This window comes from Myotis myotis, unplaced genomic scaffold, assembly GCF_014108235.1.
Source record: "Myotis myotis isolate mMyoMyo1 unplaced genomic scaffold, mMyoMyo1.p scaffold_m19_p_13, whole genome shotgun sequence".
Classification (NCBI taxonomy): domain Eukaryota; kingdom Metazoa; phylum Chordata; class Mammalia; order Chiroptera; family Vespertilionidae; genus Myotis; species Myotis myotis.
The window spans coordinates 13162582-13175219 of NW_023416317.1; the positions used below are offsets into that span (position 1 = coordinate 13162582).

At 54.1% G+C, this 12638-nt stretch overlaps 1 protein-coding gene across 4 annotated transcripts in view; it reads left to right on the forward strand.

Moving 5' to 3' along the window:
- Window positions 1-12638, forward strand: part of FAM107A (family with sequence similarity 107 member A) — a 52233-nt gene that overhangs the window by 35517 nt on the left and 4078 nt on the right. For 3 of the 4 annotated variants that reach the window (XM_036331734.1, XM_036331732.1, XM_036331735.1), the window contains exon 2: window positions 11886-12060. In XM_036331734.1, coding sequence (XP_036187627.1) covers window positions 11891-12060 — 170 coding nt within the window. In that variant the 5' untranslated portion in view covers window positions 11886-11890. Of the gene's footprint in view, window positions 1-4759; window positions 4920-11885; window positions 12061-12638 lie in introns of those variants that run through there. The other variant, XM_036331733.1, reaches the window with a different exon arrangement.

Consider the following 12638-nt stretch of genomic DNA (forward strand, 5'->3'; position numbering starts at 1 on the left):
AGAAAATCATTCATTGCTTATCTGAAGTTCAAATTTAACTGGGCATGCTATATTTTTTGTTTGCTACGTCTGGCGACCCCACAGCCAGGAATCATGGAACTTTGCTTGGCTTGACAGGCGATGGTCTGCCCAGGTTCCTCTGTACACACACACTCACCCCCACTCACATCCCTCTCCCCATCCCTAGATCCACTGTCCATCTCTTGTCTGGCTACAAGTGAATTAAAATGCACTGGGAGTGGGGCATCCCAGGCCCTTCTTGCAGCTGAGACCAGATTAACTGCCTAATTTCGGCCGGGTCGACAGCCAGCTTTCTGAAACCGGGCTTTGTTCTTCCCCCCTCCCTTGCACTTTCCTGTTTTCACGCTTGAAATCCCTCCACCGGGTAAATTCTTCCTAGTTCGAACTTGTTGTAAAGGCAACTCTCATTACTTTTATAATCTCTCGTGGATCCCATGACAAGTTTTTCTGCCAAAAAGCTCCTGCCCTCCCCCATTCCTTTCAGCCCAGCATGTAGGGGGGAGGGGAGGTTGGATTCTAGGCTTGTTGTGTGGGTGGCTCTCAAAACCCTCATTGAGGCTGAAAAGTGGCCTTGGAGATAGAATGAATACAGGGCTGGGGAGGAAGTTTGGAGTTGCCATGGGAACTGCTTGTCTGATGTTTGCGGGCCCAGCTAACTGCTCCTGCGCCTCTCGGCTTGGAGAAAAGGGGCAGAAATGAAAGGAAAGGGGGTTTTGGAGTTTTTAATGACAGCTGTAGCCACCGCCCACCGTAGATGCAGGAAGATTGCCGGCTCCCACTCACCACTGCCTCTCTGGTCTTCACTGCCCTCCCATTTGCACCTCTTGTTCTCCAGAAAACAAACTTCAGGGGGGCAGGGAGGACCTGTGGAGGGATGTGCTCAGCACTGGGATCCCCTTCAGGCCTCCATGGATTGAATCTGACCCCCAGAATGGGGAGGCCTTGGGGAAAGCCACACTGATCGAGGCAGGAGGCAGCACCTGGGGCTGAGTTTGGCCGGTGCGTGGAGTAACCGGCTGAAAGGTTCATTTTCCCAGAAGGCCCTACTTTCCGACATGGCTGAACCAGCTGTGAACCGTAGCTACAGTTAGTTGGAAAAGGTTGCTCTTTTTCATGTTCCTTCTCTTTATTGCTTTTTTCTGACAGCAAAAGAAGTCTCTGCTTACTTGTCTTTTTTAAGCCACAAACACTACAAAACACAGTGACAAAGGAGAAGAGCTTGTCATTTTATGCCATGGAATCGTGGTTCTCAAAGTCCCAAATATAAATCCAGGCTCCTAGGCCCCTCCCTCATAGGTTCTAATACAGCAATGGCCCAGTAATTCCACCTCACCCCTCCTTCTAAGTGACGTCTGGCAATGATGTTTGAGATACATTGATCTAGAACTGACCTCCGTTAGTAGGTTAGTTAGGGTATCTGCACCCAGGTTGGTTCTCCATGTATATGCAGTTGACCCTTGAGCAAGACAGGTTTGAACAGCACAGGTTCCCTATAGGAAAATTTTTCCAATAAATACTGTAAATGTATTTTCTCTTATGATTTTCTTACTAGCACTTTCTTGTCTCTAACCTACTTTATTAGAGTAATAATCTCTAACCTATTTATTTATCCCCACAGCCCACAGTTCCTTTCAAGGTATAAGAATACTATATATATATATATATATATATATATATATATATATATATACCCTAATATGCAAATAGACTGAACAGCAGAACAACCAAAAAACCAATCGCTATGACGTGCGCTGACCACCAGGGGGCGTGCATGGAACATGGCAGGTATTGGCTGCGGCGGGTTGGTGGAGCAGGTGAGCTGGGGCACCAGACCAAGGCGGGCCACCAGTCGCTGTCATTGGGGTGAGCCTCTGGTGATTACTGAAAATCCTTTGCTCCCACACACCGCAGTCCCACCCGGCGCTTGCACCTGCTGCCGGCGCCTGGTGCCAGTCCCGATTGCTCAGTGCCGTCAGCGGGTGTGAGCAGTGGCTGCTGGCCCCGATTGCCCCTGAGGACTTCTCCACTTCCCCGTGCTCCTAAGGGGCGATCGGGGCAGCAGCCACCACTTGCACCTGCTGACAGCACTGGCCCGGCTCGCACCCACTGCTGGCGCCGGCCCCAATGGCTCTGCACTGTCAGCGGTTGTGAGCGGGGCCCACGCCATCAGTGCGTGGGAGCAGCAGCAGCAGGAGCAGAACTGATGGCAGACAGGGGACCGGGGGCCGCAGCGGGAGGGGCCAGGCAGGGGTGCAAAGGATGGGCCAAGACTCACCCCTGTGCCCACCACAGCCTAAGCCCACAGTTCCTTTCAAGGTGCATGAATTCGTGCACTGGGCCCCTAGTATAAAACAGATAACACAAAAATATGTGTTAATCGACTGTTTATATTATCAGCAAGGCTTCCAGTCAACAGTAGGCTATTAGTTTTGGGGAATCAAAAGTTGTACGTAGAATTTTGACTGCACAGGGGGTCAGTGCCTTTGACCCCTTGTTGTTCAAGGGTCAACTGTACTAACTTTGACTTTGGGGAAAGAGGAGGGGGGAGTTATAATGCATGTGGTTTTGCACTTTGATTTTTCACCAAACATGAAGTGGACACCTTTTCAGCTCAATAAATGCGCATGCTATGGACTGCATCCTGTTAGGGGGTGTAGCCTGCTCTCCTCCCGATGGGGTGTGGCTGGGGAAACGGTCCATCACCGATCGCACACAGAAGATGGTGCTGTGAGGAGCTCGGGGAAGTCAGTGCTGTTGCTGAGCAGGGTGGCCTGGGACAGGCGTGCTAAGGAGGATAGGGAGGCCCTGCCCCAGGCTGGCAGTCTCGTGGGGGAGCCTGATGGGTTGTAACAGGTTGAACCGTGAGTAGAGCTTTAGTGGGGAAAGTGCACCCAACCTCAGGGGGTGGGGGGTTCACACCCAACTCTACTTGGCTCTGGTTGCTCTGGGGCTACCGTTGGAGTCTCCCAATAAAGGGACATGAAGTCGGCCGCAGGGTGAGCTGGCATGGGAACCCTCAGCGTCTCCTCTGGACGGAGCTGGATTCCGGGGCTGTCTTCTCCAGGTGGGAGCGGAAGCTGTCGGCGGTCCCCCTGCCCCAGGACCCCTTGTGTTGCTCCAGCTGTCAGCGGGCACTGGGATTGGCTCAGGCAAATCACTGTGGGCCCCCGGAAAGGCCCAAATAAATAGGCATTTGTGGGACCAGGGGCAGAGGAGTGGTCTGACAAGGACTTCGCTGTTGTCCCCCTGGTCAGAATTTAGTGAAATGAAGCCACATCAGAGTGGAAGGCTGGGGTGGCTGCCACTCAAAGTACCTCAAGGGAAGCAGGATTTAGGAAGAAGAAACAAAAAGGGATATTCATTGTTTCCAGAAAATTACTTTCTACCGGAGAGCCTGTGACCCTTAAGTGGCACCGGCAGGGCCAGCGTGGCCCAGGCTCCCGGGACATGCCTGACCTGGCCCCTGCCCCTCTCTAGCCCCGTCTCCCACCTCCTCCTCACGCCTCCATCACCCCAAGCTCATTCCCACCCAGGGGCCTTTCCACTCGCTCGTCTTACTCCCTGCAATGCTCTCCCAGGTGGGCAGACTTCACGCCGTGACTCCTTCTCTCCGTTCAGCCTCCCTAAAACATCACCACCTCGGTCCACGCTTCCCAAGCCCCAGCCCCTCCCTCTCACCTCACCCAGAGTTACTCCCGTCGTAGCATTCAGCGAAGCGCAGCGTTTTCTCGGCTCCTTATGTTTTGCCTGCCCCCCACCCCCTGGAATGTAGGGTCCCTGAGCACAGAGCTACCATGTCCCATGCACACAGGGAGCAGTGCCAGGAACATAGTCGGGACTCAGCAGATGTGGTTTAAATGGATGATCGAGGCCAGAGAGGACAGACTCCTCTGAGAAAGTAAAGGTGGGAAGAGGGCCAAGTTGAACTGGTAGATGCCAGCTTCCTTGCGAGGGGATGGCCTCTGGCATCAACACCCATTCCTTATTTTTGCATCCACACGTTTGTTTGCCCACTGAGCCAGGACGGTGGCATGCACTTCCTGCCGGGCCCACGGCTGCGTGCTGGGGCCCTCCCACAGGTCACACGGAGTCCAGTTCTCTCTGCAGGAAAAGCCCCATTTGCTGAGCATTGACTCAATGCTTTCACTGATGTCATCTCATCCGTGTTTTCTCTCATCCACCCTGTGATTCTCCACAAACACAGAAACCAAGGCTCAGTGCCTGCCAAGGGGCTGGTGCCCAGGCCAGGGCTGACCTGGGGCAGGGGCGCAGGGGGGTGGGGGGCTGAGCTTCCACTCCCCCACACTCCCCTGGGCGATGTCCCGTTGGTGCTTATCTGAAGTTCAGATGAAGTTCAGGGTACCGAATAAATAAAGCGCAGAGAGTTTTGGACCCACCCGTGGGAGGCCAAGAACTGACCCAGGGCGGTTCCCCCTCCCTTCACCCCCAGGAGCCCGGGGCACCAGCAGGAAGCCGGCTTCCCTTGCACCAGGCGGTGCTGGCTGCACTCTTGCCGACCCTCCCATTAGAAACGGAAATGCCTCCTCACTCAGAACAAAGCTTGGCATGTTTCTTATTCTGCAACAATCTGACAAAATAGGTATTTATTTGTGTCTCTCAAACGTGTGGCCTGGACACGGTGTTCCGCGTTGTGGAAGTGGCTGTGCACCAAGTGAAATACTCGTTACTATAGTAACAGTTCCTTTTTATTGATACCAGAATAAACAGGAATGCAAAGCTGCCTCACTTGCTGGCACATTTCAGCCGCCTGGCCCGTGATCCCGGGGGTTTAAGAACCGCCCTGGGGAGGAGGCGGCCCTGCAGCCAGTCTGGGACTTCTAGGTGGAGCGAGGAGGCCAGCAACACCGTCTGAGTTCCCGCAGGACGTGGGCAGAGAAGTAAGACCATTTCTCTTCTGTTTCACCTGCTGGGACCTGGGTGCTGGGCCAGGAGGAGGTGCGGGGTCAGGAGGGCAGCCCCAGAGCACTGGGGTGGGCTGTGGGGAGTGGAGCTATTTAAGCTCCGGTACCCAGGCTCTGCCCCATCTGTGAAATGATGGGGAGGTGCCTCTGGGCTTGGGGAAAAGAGAGGAGACAACGTGGAGGGAGCACGCGGATACAGCCCTCCGTTCTTGCTGATCGTCTTCCTCAGACGGATCTGAGTTTATACAGGGTCTGACTCGCCCACATCCATCAGCGGCAGCGTGGCGGTTTCTCTGCGTCGCTGATGGACAGGAGGCCGCAGGGTGGCACCTGAGAGAACACAGGTCTGGCATCCGACAGCTCGGCTCAGATTCTGGCGCCTTCACCTGCTGGCTGTGTGATCTGGGGAAATCACAAGGCCCCTCAGAGCCTCAGTTCCTTCGTCTGTAAAAAGGGATGACGATAGTACCTGCCTCCTCAGTCTGTTGTAGGAGCTTCATGAAATGTGGCTGTGGGGTGCTGAGCACGGTATGTGGCTCACTGCAACGTTGACGCGCCACCCTCCTGCCTCTCAGGTGCACTTGGCTTTTGCGTTTGGCGGTACGAGGCCAGAAGTCTGGGATTGGCCAGAAGCCAGGCGTTATGGGATTGGCTGTGTCACTTTTCGGCCGTGAGGCAGAAAACCTGTGTCTCCCGGTGGCTTGGACCCCGAGTGTCACTTAGCTCTGCTGGTGGGAAGTACCAGCCAGGACCTTTCCCCTGAGGTCTCTGCCAGGTGGAGAGGTGGCACCGTGCCCCTGGTGGGCCAGCAGGAACGCCCGGCCTGCTCTGTTCCTTGGTCAGCCGCACAGCCTCTCCACCGGCCTTGCTAAGGGCCTTGCAGGCCAGCCCTGGGCCTGGGAGGTCCGAGGGGCCCCAAGCAGAGTGTTCAGGAAGTTCGTCTTTGAGTCCTTTTCTCATGGGGTGGGGAGGCTGCAGCCAGGCCAGGGGCTGCTGGGAGATCTGGAGGTGGCTCCCAGATACACGGTTCTTTGGTTACCGGCCAGTGAAATACAAACGGGCACTTTCCCCACAGGGAGGGGGAAAGCGAGGCGTGTTAGGAAACCCGGTGGCCACGCCGGTCACTTTTACTGAAGGCCTCTTTCTCCTCTGCCGGCGGTTCTGTGGAAGCCTCTCTCTCCTCTGCCCCTCCACCTCGTGAAATGGTGAAGCGCGAAGGTCCGGTGGGTGTGTGCTGAGCCCAGCTGCTTGAATAGCAACAAGGAGCAAGGGCGAGGGAGGGAAGGCAGAGGAGTGTAGACTCTGACCCACACCCAGGGAGGGAAGGCCCCAGCTGGTCCCCTCCCAGACAAAGGCCGGCCGTGGGTAGAAAACCTGTGGAGTCTGTCTGCCCAGCCCAGAGCTGGTATTTTGTGTGACTTGGATGTCCTCCAGGTACCAGCCTCCATTTCTCATCTATAAAATGGGCTCACACTGCCTCTTCATTGGGTTTCTTGAGTACCAAGAGAGAGAAAAGAGATGTGAACCTACTTTGTGGACCGAAAGATAGTGCGCCTGGAGGAGGGGAGTGATTAGAAAGAGCACTCGAGTTGGAGTCTGCAGGTCCCAGTTTTGCCATTTATTCTGTGTATCTTGGGACAAGTAGCTTGAGCTCTCTGGGCCTCGATTTTCTCATCTACAGAATGGGAATGATAAAATAGTAGCACTGGCTGCCCCCTAGGGCTATTGTGAGGTCCAGGTGGAAGTGAGTGAGCTTTCTTCAAATGCTGATGCTCACCACAGGGGTCAGGGGAACCACAGTTTGCCTTGTGAGCACCACTGTGCCAGGCATTGGGCCAACCACATCACCCACATTGTATCATTTTACTCTCCAGACAGCCCCGTGAGTAGGTACTGCTATTATCCCCACTGTACAGGGGCTCAGAGAGGTTAAGCTATTCGCCTAAAGTCACACAGCTAGGAAGGGATGTGGCCATGATTCAAATCCAGTCTGTCCCCTCCAAAACATCTGCCTTAGCCATGTTGCTTTTCTGGTCCCGGTGCCATTTGTTACCATTGATGTCATCAAAGACGGAGCCAGAACCTCCAGCAGGGGAAGGCGGGTGAAAGAAGGGGACGGTAAAGCCTAGCCGGCCAAGGTCCTGCAGCTGTTTTCAGGATGAACCGAGTGCGACCTGGGTCTCCATGGGCACCACTTTCCTCCGTTGCTCCCCTGTGGGGAGGCGAGGGAACTGCTGCCCCGCCTGCCCCAGCAGCCTGGTGAGCTCACTGGGGAGCAGTTAGTGATCCCAGTTGAGCCGTGTCTGGACTGGGGCTGGCATCCTGCAGGGCTGTGGGGGAGGAGCTGTGGGACCTCTTGGGTCATCGGCAGAACCAGGGAAGAACCAAGGCCAATCTCCGACCTCTCCTCCGACCTATTATCACCCCACCCAAAATGTGAGGTCCGTCCCACAGTCTGCATATTAAGGGATTTGCCCATGTTGTGCTCATGTGAAACACTGCGTGTAGCTGTCGCCTCCTGGCTGCCTCTACCCGCTGCCCCGCACGTCAGCTCATCCAGTCTTCACAGCATCTCGATTTCACAGAGCAGGAGGGTTCCATCCAGGTCACAGAGCTGCTAAGAGCTGTGGCTTCAACCAGGGGCGTCCACGACAGCGAGGCCAACAACTCGACGGAAGTCACTCAGGCCCCAGCGAAGAAGCTTGATTTGTAATCCTGGTTTACAAAATTGGCTGGCGATTGGCATTACCTGGGGAACTACTTTAAAATTCCAAAGCCAGGCTGCCTCCCGGGCTAATTAAGCCAGAATCCCTGGGTGGACTCGGGCATCGGTATTTTCCAAACGTCCCCTGGTGATGCCCGTGTGCGGCCAGAGTTTAAATCCCTGGTGTCACCAGTGCAGTTTTTAAGGAAGATGAGAAAGCTCAATCCAAGACTAGGAATGGGATTTATGAGCGGCCACTGCTAATGGCTATCAGGTGGCCACACTGTGCAGTTCCAGGGGCGTGAAGCCGTGCCCTGCCTCGCTGTGTGTGGCTGCCCTGTAGCCAGCACGTAAGCACCTTGCAAGTATCACCTCATTCACTTTGCAACAACCTCACGAAGATGACTGATCAAGAGCGGCTTCCGTAGCTACTCAGCTCTGCTGTTTCCCTGGAAAGCAGCCATAGGCAGTAAGTGATGAGCAGACAGCCAGACCCAATCCAGGTTCAACTGGCTCCAACATCCGTACACCTAAGCTTCATTCTGTCTTTCTTTACAACCAGCGAAGGGTATTCACTAGCCCCTTAACTCTCTCCTAGACTGCCTCTTCCTCCCCTCCAGCTCTCCCCTGGGACACCCACCTTTCCTCTTTCAGAGACAAGCTGATGCTCAGCTCAGTTCACCTCACCTCTTTGCCCATTATGGTCACTTCCCAGAGTCTCGGACCTCTCAGGACACCCAGCAGCCTGAGAGACTGGCCAGAGCAGTCCTGGGAATGGCCCCACCGCTGCCCAGGAGGCCGGCTGGCCCCCGGGGGGCCCAGATGTTTTGAGTCACCAGCACTTCATTGAGCAGCCCCTTTGTTCCAGCATCTTTGTAATCTTTTCCACACGGAGGCCCAGCAGCTCTCTAAGACCTGCCCCTGCCCCACACGTGTTGTCTGCGGGAATTCAGCGCCCTAACTGGGGAAGGCAGCGGATTTCACAGCCTGCAACTCTGGGCTGGAGCACCAGCGTCATCCTTCAGGATCCCTGTCCCAGCCACCACACCCCCCACCCCCGGCGAAACACCAACCCTGCGGCTCACCGCGATTTCATTAAAAAAGAAAAAAGTCTGGAGCAGATCTTTGAGCCAGAGCTGCTCACTGATCGGACCAGGGGTGCAGGCCTAGCTACCTAGTTTGCAGGGCTCAGTGCGAAATGAAAACGCAGGGAACCCTCTTCGCAGACGCTGAGGGCTGGGCCCCACCCGCACCCGCACCGTGGGCCCCCTATGGGTGAAGGCTCTCAGCCTGGCCAATCAGACGTTTCCCCCTGGAATTTAACGGGAGAGACAGCGACCGCCCACGGGCAGTGAAAGAAAACGAAGTCGGATAAAAATATTCTTCAAACCTGCTGACAGTTTTCCCACACACAGCAGCGAGAATGGCCTTTTTTAAAGCCAATCAGATGCGATCTTTCCCGGACTTGAACCCGCCCATCCACCCGCCACTCTCCCCTCGCTCGCTCACGCCACCCCGGGGACACTGGGCCTTTTTGTTGCCTGAACAGACCTAGCTTGTTCTAGGTACATGAGTCACACGTGCTGTTCTCTCTGCCCCTCACAGCCCCTGTCAGGTCTTATATGTCACCTGCTCAGAGAGGCCCGGCCCCTGCACCTGGCTGAAGGTGGGTGCAGCCCTTGGTCGCAGCCCCTCTGGCTCCACCAGCAGGCTCCTGGCGAGTCCGAATCGTTTCTTTTTATTGGCCGTGTACTCATTTACTGTCTGCCTCCCTAGTAGATGTCCGCCTGTGAGAGCAGGAACCCTGCTTGCTCAGTTCACCTCGGTGTGTCCCGTGTCTACCACAGAACCTGGAAAATTATAGGAACCCAAACAGATTTCAGAATGGATGTCTATTATCGTGTACTTCCTCAGTGGTCATTCCTGTTATGTGGGAGCTCTTGGTTTAGTGTAGTTACTTTGTGTCTGACCACATTATTGAACTCTCTCATTAGTCCCAAATGCTTTTCTGTTCATACATTTGAGAATTCTGGGTAGGTAGTGATAGCTTATGTAAATAGTAATTCTGCCTTCTCCTAAAGTTATACAGCTATTTCTGTGTCCTGCCTTATTGCTGTGGCTACATACCATTCGTTGTTTTGAAGATGGTGTGACTGATTAAAATTATGAAGCACTGGAAGGTTTGAGGCTCAAAGGGGCTAAGGGAGCTGCAGAGTGAAGTGTGGTGATAGCGGCCTGCGTGGGATATATAGCTGAGAATTACTCAGATAAACAATTGAGGGGACTTGGTAACGGGAATAGGCATCATGGGGGTGATTTCCAAAACTCCAAACTGAATCAGGGTATTCTCAGGCATTGGCTCCCAGACAACTTAATCCCATCGGCTAAGAAAATATTCACATTTCTAAACGGGGGCAGTGGGGGGGGATTGCTATAGCCAACTGTTTATTTTGCCAAGTGTAATAATAATTTTAAAAAACTGTGTAACGAAAAAAAGAGAAGAAAGGAAGTTAATTAGAATTCTTGTTTTAGAAACAGTTCTGAGAATGTGAATTCAAGAAAAAAAAATTAGCAAGTGTGTCTCTATGCTCTGACACTTAATCTGACTACATCCAAAATATCTTATAATAATTAACACTTTCCCCAGCTTACACAGCACTTTCACCAATGTGGTCTCTCCTCATCCTCCCAGAAGCACCCTGCAGTGGGCAGTGATAGCAATGCCACACACGTTTCTGGTATGACACCATTTGCAAAGCATCGTCCTCCCTTTGATGCCTCATTCCCTGGCATGGCACCTTGCAATTCACAGCCCATCAACCCCCTGCTGTGTCCAACCCCGCTGAGCTCTTACCCACTCCCAGGTTTTTGCACAGACCACCAGCCCTGTCTAGATTTCTTGGAGAACTGTTCATCCATACAACCCGTCAGGCAGAGAATGGCTTTCATCCTGCTCCAGTAAAGGGGGAATGGGAGTGTCTGTCCGAGGCCAACATGGTGGCCCTCAAGAGAGGGGACTGACCCTGGTGTGTGCAGTGGGGACTCACCCCCTCAGTGGCCGCATGGAAACCCCATGCCTTAAGGCGCTGGTTCCCCAAGACCAACCTCTGTGAGCCTTGGTTTCCTCGCCTGTACAACCTCAAAGTTTCTATTATCAATTTCCAACAAATATTAATTGTCTACTATGTACCAGACCAGACACTGCTAGTGCCTGGCATGTAGCAGAGGCTCAACCTCAGAAAAGCCGGACTCATGAGGGGGCAGAGCCAGTGCCCACATTTTCACTCTGATTACTGTTAGCATCTAATGGGCCAGCCTGTGTCACCCTCCTGACACTTTTCCTTAAGAAATCCCTCTCTCTCTCTTTCTCTTTCTTTCTCTCTCTCTCTCTTCTCTCTCTCTCTCTCTCTCTCTCTCTCCTCTCTCCTCTCTCTCTCTCTCTCTCTCTCTCTCTCTCTCTCTCTCTCTCTCTCTCTCTCTCTCTCTCTCTCTCTCTCTCTCTCTCTCCCCCCACTTGCTTTTGAGCACTTCAAGGACATGTAGCCAAGGTGTAGAGGAGGGAGCCCTTCTGCCTGAATTTCAATCAAGTTAACCAATCTCAGGCTGCTCTGGTGGCACTGAGGCCACCGAGAAGCCAGGCATCTGCTTACATATGGCAGCCCTCCCTCCGTAATCGGCGGCACAGCAGTCTCGGGATTCCACACTCAGTCTCTGCTCTGGAGAAAGAGAAAAGCCGGTCACGTCCACAGATGCGCTCGGAATGATGGACAGGGAGTTTGGACAATAAGGGGTGATACTTCCCTTTCATTACAGCATTCATCCAATTGTCTTTAACAAGTACATATTGCTCTTTTTCATAATTATTTTTTCCTTTCCTGGACTTACTGAAAAACAGAAACTCAAGTGTAATCCCTCTCATAGGAGGGAAAGTGTGTTTTTTTTCAAAGTCAGGCTAAAACCATTTGCACATCGACCCATATTTTGTGGCCCAGTAGCTCTTGACCTCTAGACCCCACTTGACAAACATCCTCTCCAGCCCTTACAGCAACCCTGTGCACAGGCTCCGCTATTTGCAGCTCACAGTTGAGGAAACTGAGGCTCAGAAAGTCAGCTAGCCTGCCCAGAGCCACACAGTAGCGGTGGCCAAGGCGACCGAGACCCTGGCCCTTCGCTGTGCCCACGGGGGTGGGTGAGTGTGTGACCTGCTCTGACCAGTCCCCCCCTCCCCATCTCTACAGCCTCCATGTACTCAGAGATCCAGAGGGAACGGGCAGACATCGGTGGCCTGATGGCCCGGCCCGAGTACAGAGAGTGGAACCCAGAGCTCATCAAGCCCAAGAAGCTGCTGAACCCCGTGAAAGCCTCGCGGAGCCATCAGGAGCTGCACCGAGAGCTGCTCATGAACCACAGAAGGTGGGGACGGAGCTCGGCTGCCTCAGCCTGGCTAGCACCTGCTCAGGCTGCTGGGGCCTGAGGGGCTGCCCCTCGTGGAGGGCAGGCCTGGGGGTAATCCTGGGGCTCCTGGAAGCTTGAGGGCTGAGGGTACCCCCACGGTGACCAACAGAGACTGTGAAGGTCCAAAAGCCCTGTCCTCCCATCCAGCTACCCGCTGCGTGCCTGACCTCCACATACTTGTACTGAGCACCTACGATCGGCCAGGCACTAAGCCAGACCCTGGGGTTCACGAAGGAATGTTCCTGCCCTTACAGAGGGGATGGATGCATAGCCAGGTGGTAGGATGAGTGGTTCCATGGAGTATGTTTCCAGCAGATGGGTGAGCCCGGAAACTGGACAGGAAACACCAACCACTCAGTGTGGTTGGAGCATAAAGTGTGAGGGAGGCCAGAGGAACCATGCAGTCCTGGGAAGGGGCTCAAGCAGGGGTGTCCGAACCCTGGAGGGGCCATGAATGGAGCAGGGGGTGGGGGTGCAGTGAGAGAGGCAGGCCTGGGGCAGGGCTAGAACTCGCAACTGAAGGAATGTGGAGAGGG